Here is a 20,213-nt window from a genome sequence, read left to right on the forward strand (position 1 = left end):
AAGGTAGAGTTTGTTTCGTTTCAAAACCTACCTATTCTAGAACTTTGCTTTTTGTGGCTCTGTTCCTGGAGATGGTCACAGAAATTTCTTTTTTAAAAGCCCTATTTAGTTTTGTGTACCTACACTAGCAAACAGCTGACTTCCTCTTTAGGAAGCTGGTCCTAAACCTCAATATACAGGTAAGCCTATAACAAAAATTGTGCCCGGCCTGGCTCCAAGGGTGCCAGAGGTGGGCAGGGAAACCCTAGTTAAGTGAGTACTAATGAGCAGCCTATTTATGCTGCTTTCAAGCTTCCCGCCTTTTTTACCAGTTGGGAGGGGGAAGGAGGAGGTTGTAGTGAGTCACTCACTCCTTCTCCCCCTCCCCTCTGGTAAAAAAGAGCGGGAAGCTTGAAAGCAGCAGAACTTTGCTAGTGGCTCCCAAAGCTTTCCGAATCACTTCAGAAATCTTTGCTTTGGCATTTCCGAATCTTTCCGAATCAGGCCCATTATCCGATTTGGAAACCTGAAGCACACACACGCTCCTAGTTCAAACATTATATAACTAAGTAATAACAAACCACAAAAAAACTCAAGAATTCAGATGTAAACATATTTTGAAGGATTCTCTTCATTATGCAAATACCAAGTAGATAAAGCTGTTGTTTTTACCTCTTGTGAAGATAGATATATTCATTGTTTAATATAGTGACAGGAGTCAACAAGAGCAGAGAAACTTCTAACATATTTGGACTTCTAAGTCAGGAATCCACTATCCTCTGCATGGAGACTTCTATCAGCATCTGGTGAAATAAACAGCACTGGTCATTCCTCAGTCATTGTAATTTTTGAATTGTTTCCTTTTATTGTATAGATTTCTGCAAGAATTGCAATAATCATTCTTAATATATTCTCAGTGTTTGCTGCAGCACTGTATTTTTTTCTGCAATAGCTGACATTTTTTGAAAATGAGTATACTAATACATAGAAAATTGGGTCTTTTTGAGAGTTTTCTTGATGGGAATGCTGTATTATCTATGCACATGTTTAAGTGTATGATCCAAATATCATTGAAGAATGTTATCACAGGACAACTGCCTGGATTCAAAAAACTCACTTCTAACTTTTATATTCAGAAAATATAATGTGTCTGTTTTCCATTTTCCTTTTTATAAAGGCATAATTTTACCCCCTCTCCTTCTCTCAAAATAGGTATGCATTCTTCAACAGCAACTGAGCTTTTTGTTACTGGAGCCTTGCCATCGTCCGGAACGTTTCCACCAGCATCAATTTATCAGCATCCCAGTGCTTATAACAGTAGAAACTTTGCTACTGCTCCTTCTCTGTCTCTTCAAGATGCAACTTTCAGTGCAACATCCAATGGACTTATAACTGCTCATGACCCTTTATTGCAAATCAAAACATCCCAAGGCACAGTTCCTACTGCACTGACATTTGAGCGCCTGGGCAGTTCTGTATTAAGTACCAGCATACCACCTCAGTCTTCAACATACCGTTCTGCTCAAGAGTCTGCACCACATCTCTTGCAACCACAGTTTAGTTTGTTGCCTTCATCACTTGGAGGAGCTCAGTCAGCTCCACAGGTGTATAACTCATCTCTGTTTACTGGTTCCACTGCCTCCATTGAAAGAGCACTGCAGCGAGAATGTAGTGTTATTAAACACCATCAGCGGCCTTCAAGCACACAGTCTGCTCAGGCACAACTGACTGGTTCACAGCATTCCTTACACAACTATTTATCAAGTGCAAGTGGAACTGATTTTCCAGATACATCCCAGCAGTCATCCCTTTCTTGTAGCCCAGTTGGTGATGCTACTCAGGTGAGCAATAGTGGACCACAGCAGAAGACCTCTCAAGTTTCAGTGGAACTTGCTCAGTCATACACATCTGCAATTCCGTCACCTGGTTTCCCATCTGTTTCCACTGCTAAGGCAAAACACTATTCTACAAAGCAGCCACCAAGGGCCACAAAGAACCCCAAACCTCAAAGCATAGCCCCTGCTGTGCAAACTCAAAGCTATTCCAAAACTGCACAAACCCAGAGTTCTGTAATAGCAGGTCAAGCACAAATCTATTCTACAGCACAGCTCCCAAGTCTCTTGTCAGTAAGCCAATCACAGAACTATGTTACAACTCAGTCACAGAATATGCCATCTGTCAGTCACGCACAGCTATTCCCAGCCATTAAGGTTGAGAAGCTGCCTTCATTGTACAAAACTCTTTCTTTCTCTGGGCAATCGGAAGCTGTTACTTCTGATAGTGAGGCACTAAGTTTTTCTGATCAACAGATGTTAAGTTCAGTTCCAAATGAGAACTACTCTGGGCAAACAAGGGATCTTTCTTCAGGCAGTCAATCTCAGAGTTACTCTTCCAGCCACTCTCAGGGTTTGACAACAGTCAGCCAATCGCAAGTTAGTTATTCATCTCAATCGCAGGATTTGTCGGTCGTTAGTCCTTCAGAAACCTATACTACAGGGCAATCTTTAACAATAACATCACAATCTCTTCCATTTTCATCCTCAGCTCATGTTCAAAGCTTATCAGCTTCTAGCCCTCCCCAGAGCTATATTTCTCTACATTCTCAGGCACAAGAGTCATCTCCACAGTCTCAAAAGTTTTTGGCGGTTGTCCAGACAGCTCCTTTTGCAATGCCAGCTCAGGCACAAGCATTGCAGAACAGATCTTCCTCAGATACAAAATCATACATGAAAAGGAAATCTGATCCTAACTTGTATCAAGCATCAAAACAAGATGATCAGTTCCCTGTGCAAGATTTGCAGGCATTACAGCAGCAAACATCTCTTGATTCCTCCACTCAAAGAATAACTGGTGATGAAGCTGATGCTCAGGATGCCTCTTACAAAGTTTCTAAAGCAGATAATCCTTATTCTCAAAGTGTAATCAGGAGTAACTCTCGTCTTGAAGATCAAGTTATTGGACTTACTCTACAGGGGTCAAAAAAAGATGAGAGAATGATTAGCTCTGTGGCTCAGCTTACCCAACAAATTGGCCATATCACAAATGTAGTAACCCATGATGTTAAAAAGCCAGCTAATTTAATGCAGACAACTCAAGTAAATGTGGATGCTAAAGAAGTAAACCAGCAACATTCTCTTCTGCATAAGGTACATGAAGTTAAAGTCTCAGAGCAGCAAGGCCAAATCATTAGTACACCACCACAGCTTCATACACAGGCCATAAGGCATGGCCATCAGCTTTGCTTGCCCAGTGCACAAGTTCTTCTGGAATCTGCCTGTGACTTACAGATGCTTCAGCCATCAATATTGCAATCTGGCATAGGTCCCACAAAATTATCTCCACAAATGCAGCGCATTCAGAGTCCTCAGCAGGTGACTCATCAGTACCTTCAGGTGGGTAGTCACATAGTTCAGAGTAATGGTGGACATTCTCAGCAGCAGCTTCATACACAGACTGCTGAAGTTATCTCTGAACACACAAAACCACTACAGCAACACTTGATATCAAAAGATAATTTTGTGCATCCAAATCATGAACCTAAGAATCAGTTTGTTTCCCTTAGTACGGTATGTTTTCCAGAGTCTATGCTTCTCAATGATGAGAGGAATATACTTTCTAATGTAGATGATATCTTGGCAGCAACAGCTGCTGTTTGTGGTGTAACTCCAACTGAATTTGCCAAAGTATCATCTAATGAGGAAGAAATCCAGTCAATTGAAAATGGAGACAATTCTAAGTCTCAGTTCCAAGCAATAGATGTCAGGCATGTGACGCCTAGCTTCAGCTCTGCTCCAACAGTTGTTGGAAAGCCACTGAGCATAAACAATATTTCTTTAAATGGAGGCCAGGTTACCCTGAGCCTCACAGCAGTGTCTGCAGTGCAGCCAAAAAAATTGAGCCTTGACCAACAACGCATAGAAACTCCTGATCAAAGCATTCCTACAAGACTTGCCACATCAGAACTGGAACAGAGGCAGGAACAGGTTTCTGGCCTTGTTAAACAACAATCTAGCACCAGTAATGACTCTGTGGGGAAAAATGTTCTTGTTGATGGTACTTTAAATCTAAAAGATGCAGACCTTGTTTCAAGTGGTAGGACTCTGAACAAAGAGAGTGTCATATCCAATAGTAATTTTAACATGGAAAGTGACAACACTGTGATAGGAAGCAAAGCTAAAATTTCACTGCAGCCAGTACTATCTATGCAACAACTAGGAGACGAAAATGGCAGCAAAGCTGATGAGGAGAGGCAAGATATATTGCAGGAGGACCTTCAGAAGCAAAAGGACAAAGGACAAAGTAAAACTAAAAGTGTCAGTGAAGATGACATAAATCAGAAGCAACTGAAGCGAAGTGGGCAGTGCAAACGTCAGAATTCAAGAGGAACTGATGCCAGTTTGCCATATTTGTCTCCTGTTCCAGAAAGCTGCTATGAAACCTACCAACATCAAGAGAAAATGAGGCAGAAAATCAAAGAAGTAGAAGAAAAACAACCAGAAGTCAAAACAGGATTCATTGCCTCTTTTTTAGATTTCCTGAAATCTGGTCCCAGGCAACAGTTTTCAGCACCTGCTATACGTGTGCCTAATCGTGTGAGGAGACCTGTTGCCCCAGTCATGAAAGCTCCTTGCACACATCCCCTATCAAAGCCTCAAATGGCAGCCGCTCCCGCATCTCTTGAGGACAGTTGTGAAGGTTCAAACAAAATGAGTAATGAGGAACCTAAAAGAAATTTTGAAGCATTGCCTTCATTTTCTTCTGATGAAGATTCTGTAGGAGCTAACCAGGATCTTCAAAAGAGTATCACTTCTGCATTATCAGCTTTAGATGATACTTCTGATAAAAAGAAGAAAACAGGTAAAGATTATAACATTCATAATTGGATGCATGACTCTCATATCTTTAAATATGATACACATTCATCATTTTTGTTTGATCAAAATGTTGTAAGCAAATATTTTGCTCACTCACTTTTAGGCACTGGTATTATCTAGGTAAAAAAGTATTTTGAAGTAAATTTTGTTTGTTGAGAGGTGTTGGATGAGCTCTCACATTCACCCACTTCCATTTTCAAACATAATGTTCTAATTTGATACGATATTATTTTCTGCTGAAGGCTTTTTTGTAACTGCTGCTAAGCTTGCATAGATTTCCAGTTTTTTAAAAATTAATTTTTAAATGGATTTCCCTATCAACTGAGCTGAGCTAAGCTTGTAGTAGCCTATTGAAATGGACAAGTTAACCTTGTATTTTTCTTTAACAGAGGAATCTCATATTCACAATCTATCATAAAAACTCCCCTGCCCCTGAACTTACACAGCAGTTGTCCAGCTAACAAGCCCTGCTCACATTCCCAGCTTCAGAGGTGAAGCAGGCAGCAACCAGAGACAGGATTTTTTCAGCAGTGGCATAGGGTTGCCAGCCTCCAGGTGGTAGCTAGAGATCTCCCAGAATTACAATTGATCTCCAGCTGACAGACATAAGTTCCCCTGGAGAAAATGGCTGCTTTGGTGGGTAGACTCTATGACATTATACCCCACAGAGGTCCCTTCCTTCCCTAAACTGCACCCTCTCCAGGTTTCACCCCAAACATCTCCAGGAATTTCTCAGCCTGGAGCTGGCAACCCTACACCTTGCTTATGAAATGTCCTTCCTCTTGAGGCTTTCCTGGCACCTGCATTACTTTCTTTTAGGTGCCAGATGAAAATGTTTCTGTTTACCCAGGTTTTTAATTTAGGGGTTGGGGTTGTTGTTTTTTTTATACTACTGTAACCTGTAAACTGTTTTAAGATGTCTGTGGTCTGTTTTTATGCTGGGTTGGGGCTTTTTAATGCTGGATTTTAAGTAATATCTTTTAATCTTTTATTATTTTTATTTTGAAAGCCACTTCAGGCAGGTTTCTGGAGAGGTGACATAAAAAGTTGTAAATAAATACTATAATAGTACGATTCTAACTTCTTCTGTATGTTGTTCAGGGCAGGATACATTTCAAATTCATAGGCACTATCATCAGATCTGTAGATGCCTGGATTTTTGCTTTGTAGAGAGCTTAATTATTTCTCTAAGCTGCGCTATTTTTAATGAAAAGCAAATCTATCTTGGAAGAAAAAATGAAAATTAAAAAGTATATCAATCTGTTTCCTTTGGATTTTTAGCCTATTTTAAGCTTGAAAACTCTGAACAGGTGACAATTCTAAATATAATCAAATGACGGTTTTGCTTTATGCTGCTCCCTACTCATGTATATTATCACATTCAGTTATGAAGCCTCTCTCTCTTTCTCACTCTCTCACACACACACATACCATGCATGCATGCACTTGTTCAGGTTAGTCCTAGAGCAAAGTGGAACTTGGTCTGCCAAATTAAATCTTATTAAATGTGATACTTGTTTTGTTCTTTAGAAATGGAAAAAACTATGTCCAGTACAACCACCAACACTGTTATAAAAATGGAATCTTCTCAAATAGCTTCTTCTCAAATAGCAGATGCTCAGGTGAAAACCTGTTTTGCACAACCTGAAGAGGATGGTGCTGACACCATAGCAAAGCCACAGGCAACTGCTGCAATAGAAGAATGTATGGAGGAAGAGAATGGGGACAGTGGAGGCGAGGGCATGTACAGAGAACGTGACGAGTTTGTAGTGAAAATTGAAGATATAGATGCACTAAAGGTAACCTAGAAGTTTACTTTGAGTAATTTAATGATACAGTATATTCTTTAAATCTTGTAACTTTCTCATATTTGCTTGGTGTGTTAGAGGTAAAGTAAAGCTGTTTTTTAAAAAAAGTCAAGTACTGTATAATAAATGCAATTCTATTCAAGTGGCTCATTTGTTAGGGTCCAGGTAGCCCAGTCATGTTAGATATTGGAAACTAAGCTGTGTCAGCCCTGGTCAGTATTTGGATGGGAGACCATCCAAAAAACCACCAAGGAAGGCCAGGGTTGCTATACAGAGCCAGGCAATGGAAAACCACCTCTGAACATTTAATGCTTCAAAAACCCTATGGGATTGCCATAAGTCAGCTGCTATTTGACCGCTCGTGCACGTACATAAACATTTTAAGACTTACCAGTGTGATGATAAACTGACAGTGGGTCATTTAGATATCCTGCTAAAACTTCAGAAAGCTTCATCTGTGATTTTGCAGGATGTCTATAATTGTGGTGTGCCACCACAGACATCATCCCATCTCCAGAGGCTATGATTCAGTGGAAACAGAAGGAATCATGAATTTGTGGAATTTCTAAAGATGACTGCTGAGAGGACAGAAAATGAAAGCAGACAAACAGCTCAAAATTTTGGTAGACAATTGTAGGACACATCTGTATTGAGCCAGAGAGTACTAGATCTCTTCAGAGACGTTTGTGTATTCTATATGTATGTAATGCTTTTATTTAGAAACGAAAAGTTTCAAAAAGAAAGTAATTCTCTGTGACAAGTGTCAACAACTTGTCACTATTTGCTTGAAGCTCAGTCTGATGATGAAATGAGATTCTCAAACTAATGTTTCAAGTTATTGGCAGGGGAGAGGTACTGATTTTGCACACACAGGGAATCCCACATCTTAACTCCTGACTCATTTAGGAACTTGCAGGTTTACCTTGACTGAGCTGCTAAGTTGCTGCTTAGCCTACATTAATTGGCAGTTACAGTTATAAACCTGTGTGTTATAAAGAGCTGTGGACGTGATAAATCATGATTAAAAATCTAAGTATTCAGAGTGGTGACAGGTGGAGCTAATTACTAAAGCTGCATAAGGGGAAAGTTAACACAAATTGATGCTTTTATTTTTCACAATTTTGGTTTTATAGGTTGCTTTAAAAATGGGAAAAGAGCCTCCAGCCATCTGGAAAGTCCAAAAAGCTTTGTTGCAAAAGTTTGTTCCAGAAGTACGTGGTGGACAGAGAGAATTTGCAGCTACTAACAGTGTAAGTGTGGCTTAATGGTACAGCATGTGCGTGACAACCAGAAGGTTGCAGGTTAAATCCCTAGTAAAAGGATTTACTAGGTAGTAGTTGATGTGAAAGACCCCTACCTGAGACCCTAGGATCTGATACCTGATGGACCAAGGGTCTGATAAGGCAGCTTCATGTGTTCAACTACAAAGATTCTGTGTTAGTTTCATACCACAGAAAATGTAGATGGTTAGAAATAATCTAAAAATATAATAATGCAGCTTGTGGCATTTTATAGAATGTACATTAATGTGGCATAATCTTTTATGGCGCTTCTAACTATTTTAGTTAAAGGTCTGAAATGTGCCTATTTTCCTATGCATTCTTTCTCATTTTCTGATTTATATATCCTTTCAGTCAAAAGTAGCATTGGCTGGTGGATGAAACCTTTAGTCAGGTAATGGAAGGACCTTTCAGTAGCCATAGTTCAGCCATTGAGAATGTGCAATGTGTGCTGCTGCTTCCCCTTCCCTTTTCAGCTTCTTGGTTTATACTAATTATAATTTATTGCAGTCTTGGCTTACTGCTAGCCTTTCAAGCCGCAATCGAAAACTCACTTCAGACTGTGAGAAGGGGAGGACTTTCATTCTTTAACCTTGTTTGGTGTGATAGGAGAATGGAAACTTCTGTGCACCCAACTATAAATTAATACCTACTCCTCTAGGATGAGAAGTTGTAATTGGACAACAACGTGTGTAATAGCACATTGCTTTCTTCTGTGCATTAGCTTGAACAAGTATAGGTAAACTGGCATAGTTAATTATACCAAAACTTTCACTTTAAAAGGCATGCTTCTAATTCTTCCTTCCTTCCTTCCTTCCTTCCTTCCTTCCTTCCTTCCTTTCTTTCTTTCTTTCTTTTTGCTTGTAGTATCTTGGATATTTTGGGGATGCAAAATCAAAGTATAAGCGGGTGTATGTGAAGATCTTAGAAAATACAAACAAGAAAGAATATGTCAGAGTATGTTCCAAGAGACCAAGAAATAAACCTTTGCAGTCTCCAAGGTATTTAATTTTGGTGCATTTTTTTCCGTAACTAGATGCTGAACATTGACATTATTTGATGTGTAGGCACATTGTGCTGTATCCAGGACTTCACTTACAGAACAGACACTTCCCACTGTGTTCTGAAACACCGCCTGTAGGGTTTAAGATCCATTCCAGGGACTGTGCTGGGCACAATGTGGGATCTACAGTGGTGGTGGGGAGTCAGTGCAAACCATACCCTTCCATCTACTAGAGGGGAAAACAGTATTGAGTACTTCATATTTTAACACTGGTTGAATTTTAAGGCAATTGTTTTATAACTTGTACTCCTGTTGAAAGTGATCTGCATATGCATAAGACTTGTTAGTAATCACATCACATAGTTTGCTGTAGAATACCCTGAAAACATAGTCTCTCCTTTTCCTCCTGGGATTTAACTTAATTCTATCTGACATCTTTCAGCAGAGGTTACTGATTATTAACTTCTTCTCCAGGTAATAAACTACAAAACAAACACATTGCTTATTGCTGTTAGGTAGGAAGTTTCTTTTGTGCTGTTAACAAATAAAACTTTGCCACCAGCATCAGTTGGCCATTAACCATCTTGTTGTTTGATTGGAGGATCTCTTCGTATACATGTCTGAATGTGAAGAACGCATTGAAAACTAAATTAGATAAGCTATTGTGTCTGTCTCTGGTGAAAATGAAATCAGGGTGTTTGTAAAAATAGGTATGGAGTTAAAGAATAATAAGGGTTAAAATGGATCATCTAAACAAATTCATAGAGATCAGTCACAGTTGGTTTCAGTACCTTTTTTTAAACGAACAGGACTATTCATTATACGCCAAGTGCTAGCATCAGCAAAGTTCCTGATACTCCAGCATCAAAAACAATTACAGTAACAGCAAAAGTTTCTTCAGTGAAACCCAAAGCTAAGCAGCCAAAGATAAAGGCTGAACCACCACCAAAGAAACGGAAAACATGGAAAGAAGAATTCCCCACATCTCCTCAACGCCACAGTGATGATGGTGAGTGTTACTCTGTCAAAAGTGACTAATTACATTCCAGTATACATAGTAACAGTGTTGTTTTCAGATGCCAGGCTAGGAGTTCGGAGCTAAGACTGTATACACTTTTACTTTTAAAAAGTAAAACCCATTTTTAAGAGTATGCTTACATATAATTGTGAAAGCTGTGCCTAAAATCCAAATACACTTTTTAGCTTAGAGTCAATCCAGTGTCTGAGTCTGAGTTTCTGGCAGTTTGTCGTTTGTTGTTTGTTACTGAAATGTAAGTTTTTTCAAGTGTTATGAATAGAACACTTCACTCCTCACCAGGGACATTCCTTCCAATGGGCACTAGAGGTCACCAGAGCCACAATGAATAAAATATTTATATTTCTGATATTTCAGATGCTGCACCTCCAACTCCTTTTGTTGCTCGCTTTTTGAACACCAGAGCTATGAAGGAAACATTTAGGAGTTATATGGAACTGCTTGTTAGCATTGCTTTGGACCCAGATACAATGCAAGCATTGGAGAAGAGTAATGGTAGTTTGTTCACCCTTTTGCTTATGTTAATTTATTGATGGTTATATATTATGCTTGTGGTAAAAAACTACACACTGGCAAGATCCAAGTAGACACGTGTGCACATTGTTTCTAAACATGCTTGGAGGTTGCCAGTCTTGTGTCAGTAGTACTCTGAGCCTCTTGGAAGCAGGCATGGCCTGGGAAGTCAAAATGACCCTGGGGCAAGACAGGCTGAGTGGCTCCTGCAGTGCTAAGCGGAACTTGTAAAGATTGGCAATGTTTACTCTTGGATGCCAGCAGCCCTCTGGAACAATGATTCACCATGAACATTCCTTGTAAATTAAATGGCCAGTCCACCCCTGTTGGGAAGTCACTTTGAAAGATTACCCTGCCTTCTGGAGACTTATTGTAGCACCTTGGACCTTAAAAAGCATAGCCCTTTGGATCCTGGTTGCTGATTATAATATATTTTGATTCTCCTTTAGAATAAATAAGTACAGTAAAATAAATAAATAGGTCAGAATGCTTGGTTAACTGGCATTGCCCACAGGGCAAACATTTCTCCCTCAACTTCTATATCCCTGCATCTTTGGACCCATGCCTCAATCCCGTCTCTCCAGTTAGCCAAATTGATGGCTCTGGCCATTGCTGGGCTTCTGATAGCTGATTTTTATTATCACTGTCCGCAATATATTATATAATTGCAAAAAACAATTGGAGGAATAGTGCATAATGCAGAATACGTAAAATAAATGTTGTTTCAGGTAAACCAATTGTTCAGTTAGGTGTACAATTGAATCTGCATTTTTAAAGAGGTTATCAGTTTGGGCTCAATATTTGTTTAGGATTGAAATAAACTTAATGGGAAAAATTAAAAATTCTTATATATGCTGACACTTAGCTAAAAACAATTGGGGACCTGTGAGACTTGTGGGAGCAGGAATCCTGTCCTCTGCTCCTCATGTACAGGGCCACCCACTTCCTGGTTCCTGCTCACCCACCTGCAGGGCTGCTAATCTCCAAGGCTCATGAGGAAGGTGGGGGGCAGGGTTGCTGGTCAATCAGACATGCCAGTTAACCAAGAAAGGGCCCATTGCCTGTTCCTCCACAGCCTGAGAGCAGGCAGAAGAGGACCAGGGAGCAGGACCTATTGGGTTCCTGTTCATGGGCATCACTGCCCATGACCTGAAAAAGCAGACCCCTCTATTGCTGATCAGCTGTTGTGGCAGGCAGGGACATAAAGTGTAAAAGGCCCTGTATTCCAGTACTATAGATCCCTACCTGCTACACAGCTGATCGGCAGCATGGAGGCAGGAAGCAAGTGCTCCTGGCAGCTGGAATCCTGGTCATAGGTACTGACAGTGAACCAACAGCATCCAGGACTAGGAATTGCAGCCCATTCCACCAGTACTTGCTCTACTCCCTGCTATGTGAGTGCCGCATAAGACTTTTTTCTGTACACTGTTGTATGCTTTGTTCCATCTTACTGTTTTTGCTTAGATTTTATCTTGTCTTTTATTAATGGTGCTATGAGGCACTTCACTTGAGTCTCTTCTGTGCATGAACTATGGTCATAATGTAGTTGATTATGTCCTAATTGTGGCAAAGATGTACAGAGATGTTTTTCAGAGCATACAGTGGCAGAGAGTGGTAAGCTGCAGTATTGCAGCTCAAGCTCTGCTCATGACCTGTTCGATCCTGGCGGAAGCCAGGTTCAAGTGGCCTGCTCAGGGCTGACTCGGCCTTACATCCTTCCAAGGTCGGTAAAATGAGTACCCAAGTTTCCTGGGGGGAAAGTGTAGATGACTGGAGAAGGCAATGGCAAATCACCCCATAACAAAAAGTCTGCCAAGAAACATTGTGATGCAATGTGCCCCCTTGGGTCAGTAGTGACTCAGTGCTTGCACAGGGACTACCTTTATTTTTACAGTTAAATTATCTTTGGGTCTGTTCCATCTGTACAACTAAAGAAAAATGTTCATCATACACCTCTTCTAACAATGCTACCCATATGCAGTACTGTGGAGTATAGTCAGCCTGGTGGCATGGTACAAAATCTCATTTCAAAATTTCCTCTCTTTAGCACATTAATGAAGCCCTTTCTACAAGCATGAAAACAAAAGATGTCATCACTTACTATCTTTTTTGTGCCCATTGCCATATTTTGGGTATCAGCAGTGTACTCTGCTTGCTTTCCATTTTCTTTTGAAGTATCATATATTGCATTTTTTTCCAGATGAGCTGCTTTTGCCTCACATGAGAAAAATTGATGCTATGTTGAATGAAAATAGAAAAAGGCTGCTCTCCAAATTACACTTAGAACGTTCTTTCAAGGTACATATTGTCATTTATACACTATATGTCACTGGAAACCTTAACAGAAAGTGTTTAATTTATGTAAGGAAAAAAAAACCATGAGAGAGACAACTGCTGCTGGATTTGTTTTATTTTACTGTCTGATTTGAGTCCAGTAGCGCCTTAAAGACTAATAAGTTTTTCAGGGTATTAAGCTTTCAAGATCAAAGCTTCCTTCTTCAGATAACAGGTATCTAAAGACAGGAATTTTGACCCTTGAAACCTTATATCCTGAAAAACTTGTTGGTCTCTAAGATGCTACTGGACTCAAATCCTACAGTTCTACTGCAGACCAATATGGATACCTACCTGGAACTATTTTACTGCCTCTGAACCTGCATTAGCAAATTAAATGCAGCATTGCTATGCACTTCAATTAATATAATGTTAATCTGCACCTTTACTTTAAACTGGTAGCACCTCTGGACTGGACTGCCTCTAAAGTTTTTTTACACGATGAAAAGCAGTCTAGTCCATTCATTGTTTGCTTTTTACAATTTGCTTTATAAAAGGATCTGAATTCACTTCTAGCACATTCATCTGACACATTTTCTACAGTAAAATCCTTTACAGTCTGTTAATTTGCTGCTTTTATGCTGTGTTTCAAGGCTGCTTTGGAAAGTTTTCCTGAACTAACAGTAATCAATCGTGATTCTAAAACAAAAAGTGGGGTGAGTGCAGTTTCAAGAATCAAGATGAATGGGAAAGCTTATAACAAGAAAACACTGAAGATTTCTAAAGCAACCACTAAATTAGTACAGGTAGGTATATTTCTGTTGCCATGTTTCTCAAAGTACACTAATATAATGCAGAATTGTTTCTTGATTGATGGTTAAAACTTCATGCTCTTTCATACTAACCTACCTAATGCTGCAAAGAATCAGTTAGTGTGTATCCACACACACACATTTGGCCAGGGTGTTCTGTAAAGGTCCTCTAAGACTTTCATGGGTCATTATGATTGTGTTCTTATCCTTGTTCTTTGACTGCCTTCACACTGGTATCTTAAGGGGGCAGAGGGTTATGGACTTTGTCTTCTGCTGTTATAATTTTCACCTTTGACAGTGTAAATATTGAAATAGGTTTAGTTAATGTTGTGAGCAACTGTGGTCCTCATGATCTCTGTTCTGAATCTCTACAGTTGCCTCTAAGTTTTAAGGGCTTCAATTAACTTTATCTGAAAAATATTTTCCTCTCTTATACTGCACTATTACATTTTGTATTTTGCCAGAACTAGTCTCATGGTTGAATTTTGCTTGATGCCCGCCCCCCCCCCACACACACACATGGGGAGGGGAAGAGAATTTATGCTTTATTTTGCTCTTTTGCAACCTGATATGGCAAGGACCATCCTCACTGACTTGACTTGCACAGTAATAATGCTGATACTGAATCTGCAAGAGACAGGTGTCAATAGTGCAGCAAAGTTAGTAATGCTTGAAAAGGCAACTCATCTCCCATTATCTCTTGAACAACAGTAAGAACTAGAAAACCATTGAAATTACATTTTACTGGAAACAAAGTGGAGAAGCTATACTGTCTGACGTTAATACACTTCATTCTGTGTATTTTCTAATGTGATGTTGGAGGGAATATTCATAGCTATACTTTATTTAGGAATTATTGAGATAAATATTCACACCTTCATGCCTAACAGATATTTGTCTCTGCAGGAGTTCTCTGTAGAGCCAGAAAAAATACCATTGTGTTCTTTGTATCACTCACTCCATCACTACAAATACCATATGTTTCTGAGGTGCAAAATAGAGGTGAGTGTTCCTTTAGTTTATGCAGTCCAATCAATGCAACAGTCAGATCAGTGCAGCCCTCATGCACTTACTGGGTACAATTCATTTCTAGTGTTAACCACATGTGTGCTCCCTTTCACATGTTTCCTTAGACACATGTGGACTCTGTAACTTGGGTCTGGGACTCACCTAGAACAGAAACCAATTTGGGAGAATTAAGTTCAGTGTCAGGGGAAACTTCTTCCTACTTTCACAGCCTGGCTAGCTTGGAAAACTGACATATTTGCCAATTAGGAGGAGCAGAACATGTGATTTAGGGATCTTTTACCTGAATAGTTGGCAGGCAAGCTCAAAGTGCCTCTAATAGGCTACCGGTAACCATGAAACAACCAAATCTTCTCTAAAGCAAGGTTTAGAATTTATTGAGGGAAATATAGGGGTACAGGAATTTTACAAGGTACTCAAGCATAAAAACAGTGCAATTGTTATGGTCAGAGGGACAAGCATATGGAGAGTTACATGAAAGGAGAGAAAGTAAGAGGAAACGCAGGTCTCTGGCTGAGAGGGAATTCTGCACCTGAGAATGGCCACAAGAGAGGGCAGGGGCAGAGATTTAAAGAAGGGAGAAAGGAGATTTTTCAGAGGAAAGGAGTGAACAGAGAAGGAGTTTACCTATCCTCAGTCTGCCAAGCTTGATGGGCCAGAGGTTGAGAGAGGAGGACCTCAGGCAGAGCTTCTGAAGATCCCAAGAAAAGGATGGTTAGTTTCAGAGGAGAAGAGTGGAGTGGGCAGCCTCTGAGCCAGCAGAGAGGATTGGGCTGCCTGCCTTTGGCTAACTGAACAGCAGTAGTTACAGTAGCCCGCACAAAAGAGTATCAAAGAAATAATTGTAACATCCAGGAGTGTTACAATTGAGTGCATTTGGGTGAGTGCATTTCCTGAATTTGAATGAGTAGAAGGAGGCTTCCCAGAAAGGAAACAAAAAGGTGATTGCTTCTAGGCAGAGTGGACAAAAAGAGCTGGCAGAATGGAGACTTCACCTATGCCTGTAGCAGGTTGATAAGAGACTTTCAAATAGGGTCAGTACAAGTAAACAAGACCAGATGAGTGCTTGATAGTAATCAGATTTTACGCTCGGGAAGACTTGTCCTTGCAGATGAGATCCATTGATAGCTCTAGGTGGGGGCAAGCCCCTTTGACAATGAGCAGGCATGCAGATGTGCCATCAGTGAATCAGTATCCCGCCCAAAGTTATAGCCACTTGTTCACATAGCTTGAGGAGAGCTTTGGCCTTACCTTCTCCAAAGTATGGTATTGGTAGCTCCTGAAATGGCTGCCAAAATGAATCTAGCCAAGATGCAGTCAGAGCAGATAGCACACATCTGGGAAGGGGGTCCCTGGTAACACTGGTTACTAATTGCTCTGATAGGGGAAAACATCTCAGTTGCAGAGAGCCATGTTCACATGTCTTAGAATTGCTCTATGTTGCAGACTGAGACAAAATGGAATTTCTTAAGTTCTTGCTCTTGGCCTAGCACTCGTTCTGGCACTAGACTGGAAAGTTAGCCCTTGGTGTTCTTTTCTGTTTGGACTTTGTGGCTTGACTCTAAAAGGTAACATTTAGTTTATTAGGCAGAGAAGCTTACTAAATAATTTAGGTTTTACCTACATAGCCTTTATTGTTTTTCTTTCCTGTTTTGCACAGTTTGGTGTAGTGGTTAAGAGTGCAGGACTCTAACCTGGAGAACCGGGTTTGATTCCGCACTCTTGTACTTGAAGCCAGCTGGGTGACCTTGGGTTAGTCACAGCTTCTAGGAGCTCTCTTAGCCCCACCCACCTCACAGGGTGTTTTGTTGTGGGGATAATAACATACTTTGTAAACCGCTGTGAGTGGGCATTGTTGTCCTGAAGGGCAGTAAATCGAATATTATTATTATTATTTTCTATGAATGTAATCTTTTGTACAATTCTTAATAAACATTAATCTTTATCCTTGAGTAGGGGCTTCAATCTGAATCCAGTACCTTAGCCTATTTGGCTCAACTACCAGTTAATTGCTTCTGTGGAACTCAGTCTGCAAAAGGCCCACCTTGCAGGACTGACCTCTTGATTAGCACCCAGTATGGCTGGAGACTTTATTTCCTCAGTCTCTGAGCTTGGTTAGTTTCACAATTCCAGTATGGATCAGTAAGGGTCTGCTGCCAGGGAACTGAGTCTATCCATTGAGTCTTGGTTGGTGGTAGAGAGGAACACAACTGACCTCTCAAGATCATTTTCTTTCTCTCAAGGTGACTCCATGCCATACAAGAGATGCTTACCCCACAGTTTTGAGAATCAGAGTTATTAAATGATGTTTTTAAAAGACTTATTTAACTTAAGCATGAGCAAACTCTACATTTGAAAAAGTGGCAAACAGAAAAGCTACCTTCTACCATGCTGCACTTTCAGTTGAGGATTTTTTTCCTGTCATACTAATGTCCTGCTTTTGTCTTTTCTCAATAGATTTCTTCTGTTCAAAAAAAGAATGCAGATCTAGGCCAGGAGGAGATTGTACAGTACTGCATGAAAAATATGAAATGGGTAGAAGATCTCTTTGAGAAGTTTGGTGAACTTTTGAATCATGTACAGCAGAAATGTTCATAACATACTTTATTCCAAATCTCATTCTTTTCTACAACATTCATCACAATAAACTGAAGGCTCAAAGAAGTTCTTGTTAGCCTAATCATGGCAGACTATGTTCTAGGTCACAGAAATTTGTGGTGGTGTTGGTTCCATGGCTTATAAGGAAAAATTATGCTGCCATGCAAATGGAACTACAAACAAACCTCACTTCATTTTTAACCTGAAGAATGACTTTTGTATTTTGTAAACTCTTGTATTGGAATAACTTAGGTTTATTTTTGACAAAATGATCAAAGCATGTACTATATATATATATTTATATTTTTGGCTATGATGAAAGTAACAAATATCATGGCTTTTTCTGACTCTGAATATTAAAAAGAGTCTGGGTTGGTAAACGTAATATTTACATTTATCTGACTTAAGTAGATCTTGTACATTTTGTAAACAGAGCTAGTGTGACAGAAAATTCTGTATATAAAAATCACCATCAGAAAAATTCTTGCTTTATGGACTCCTTTTACTGCTGTTATGTTCAGAGGACTGGACATGTTGGTGCAATCCTAGGACTGGTATTTTGTGTCAAATGATATTGTAATGAAAACAATTACCTATTTTCCCAGTTTTTGAAGAAAAACATATTTTCCTTTATACTGTGTTTTTTTTCCCTTTGGAAAGAAATTAATTGTACATTTTATCTAATCGTTGTATTTTTCACAGAGAAAATATTGTGACTTACAATTGTTTTGTGTATCTTTGTAATACTTTCTATTGTTTTCAGTAAATCCTGTTCATTTTATATTTTAATTTCATATTGTAAACTATGTATCTTGAGATAAACATTTTGTTTATACAGGTTTGTTTCAGTGTTAACCAGGAATAAGATGTACTAGACTTTATAAGTTTGCTCTGTAAGTATAGTTGTGTTTAGACACTGCATTTATTTTCTGATACGTGCGAATAAATTTCTTAGTAAAATTGGACGGATGAGAGTTTAAGGTGAATGAGAGTTTAAGTGAAAAGATGAATGAGAGTTTAATTGAAAAGCTACTACATTTGTCTCCTGGAAAACAAAGATTGATGCAGTGTTAAAACACAGCAGGCTTTTTTTTTGAGAACTGGTAATGGCAGAACTGTTTGCTTCTTGGTGCCTTCCAAATCCTCAGACGTATTTTGTAGCTGTCTTCTCCTCTGGGTTATTTTTTAATCAATAGGGCTGGTAGGTCCCACTTAGACTACAGATATGTTTATCTTAAATCAGTAGGAAATTTTCTTCATTTGCCAACAGAATGCCTTACCTCAGCCACTAAGTCCTCTGCTTGGATTTGTGAAAAGACTGAACATATCTTTATCAAATAATATATAAAATAATTGATTTGTCCTTTCACTGCCACTTAGTGCCTTAATTTCAGCCAAGAAAGCAGAATTCCTTGTTCACTAGCCAACCAGGATATTCTTATATGTAGCACGGTGTATTTTCCTTAGTTGTAAATATATTCATTGCACCTTAGTTTTGTAAAGTATAATGAAGGGCTGTGATCATGAGCAATTAAACTAGGATTTCAAAATATTGAAGGACATTTTGATGTTGATATCTTTTTTATTATGTTGAGTAATGTCTGTACTTCCAATTGTCTTATGAGGATACAGTACCTTTAGTTTGGGGGGGGCCAGGGGGAGATACAAGAATTGAAAACTTGGTTAATTACTTTTTTGGTATTTGGAAAACAGTCATGTTTCTTGAAGAGTCTTTATATTGCACTTGCCTTGGAAATCCAGGTTGTATTACTGTGACTGTAGGTATGTTGTGTTCCAAGTGGTTCTATAGGAAAATTAATTGTCAATAAGTTTACAGTGCTAAGGCTGAATTTTGATCCTCTATCTAAAATTATCTTAGCTCTTTTCACATTTTACTGTGAGATACAAATCTACCTGCAAGGAAGAAGCCAGTACTGCTGAATCATGTCTGAAACCTCAGCATATATGTGTTCACAAGAAAGAGAGGGTGTGGAAGAGATGTAGAGTTGTCATTCTTATTTCTACCTTAGAATTCAAAAGTTGCAGATGAACCGGTCACTTAAGGGATCACAACTGTTAATGCAGAAGAGTTCTACAATCAGTTTAACTATACACTGCTAGGCAAGCACATATATAAAAATATACTTCAATTGAACAAATGAAGGCTTGATGTGTGGCTGGCTCTTTAATTATAGAGGAAGGTAGAATTTGCTCACCAGAGATCATTAAGGAAAGGATAATCCAACAAAACAGTTTTTCTCAATTTTTAAAATGTTTTTTTTGTTTTTAAAACTAACTTTTAGAGGTGTCTCATCTCAAGCAAACCTCTATTCTACTAGTAACTCGTAACATATATGTGGGAAGTAAAAGAACAACTGGATTGCAAGTTATTCTAAGGTTATTCTATTAATAGAAGGATGCATGTAGTGTCTCAGGCCTACAGAAGAATGCAAAGGGCTCTTCTGTCCTTTGCTAAGCCACTATGTTTTAAACTTCCTGTCTTCAGTAGCCTTCCATGTTGTTTGCCAAGGAGGTCCTTGATCAGTCCATACAGTTCGCACCTTATCACTCCCCCATGTTAAGTGTGATTGCATCCTAAAGCATACCAACATTCCTTTGTGGCTATGCATTCATTACATGGGAAGATCTAAAGTGGGAGGAAAGCTCTGTTTCATGAACAATTGTTCACCACGATTGATTTCTTTGTTGAGTAATCCTTGAGAAACTGCTGGCGAACTCCAGGAAAGTCAGTGTTCTCAATAGACAGCACTTGTACTTTGCTTGGCAAAATTCAAAATGCAGTAGCTTCCGGGAAATGAAGTGGCATGTGTATAAACAAAAAAAAAGATTTTAAGTTTCTCCTACTAAAGTTATAGGAAAAGGTGTAAGATTATAGTCAAAAACAGGGTTATCAAGGAGATAAGAGTAACAGCCAAGTTGATTACTGATTGATAGAAAAACAAGAATACCAAATAAATTGGGCAGTAAATAAAGATCAGTGTTTTCTATT

General features: G+C 39.2%; 1 protein-coding gene across 2 annotated transcripts in view; it reads left to right on the plus strand.

The window, feature by feature from the left end:
• The window catches only part of QSER1 (glutamine and serine rich 1), a 38,862-nt gene extending 20,097 nt beyond the window's left edge, over positions 1–18,765 (plus strand). Inside the window, exons 4-13 of one of the 2 annotated variants that reach the window (XM_054971378.1) lie at positions 1,192–4,836; positions 6,384–6,652; positions 7,795–7,911; positions 8,809–8,942; positions 9,754–9,953; positions 10,338–10,475; positions 12,694–12,791; positions 13,421–13,573; positions 14,486–14,581; positions 17,063–18,765. In XM_054971378.1, the coding sequence (XP_054827353.1) occupies positions 1,192–4,836; positions 6,384–6,652; positions 7,795–7,911; positions 8,809–8,942; positions 9,754–9,953; positions 10,338–10,475; positions 12,694–12,791; positions 13,421–13,573; positions 14,486–14,581; positions 17,063–17,203 (4,991 nt within the window). In that variant the 3' untranslated portion in view covers positions 17,204–18,765. The remainder of the gene's footprint in view (positions 1–1,191; positions 4,837–6,383; positions 6,653–7,794; positions 7,912–8,808; positions 8,943–9,753; positions 9,954–10,337; positions 10,476–12,693; positions 12,792–13,420; positions 13,574–14,485; positions 14,582–17,062) is intronic. The other variant, XM_054971379.1, reaches the window with a different exon arrangement.
• Positions 18,766–20,213: the final 1,448 nt, after the last annotated feature.

Source organism: Eublepharis macularius, chromosome 2 (assembly GCF_028583425.1).
Source record: "Eublepharis macularius isolate TG4126 chromosome 2, MPM_Emac_v1.0, whole genome shotgun sequence".
Taxonomy (NCBI): Eukaryota; Metazoa; Chordata; class Lepidosauria; order Squamata; family Eublepharidae; genus Eublepharis; species Eublepharis macularius.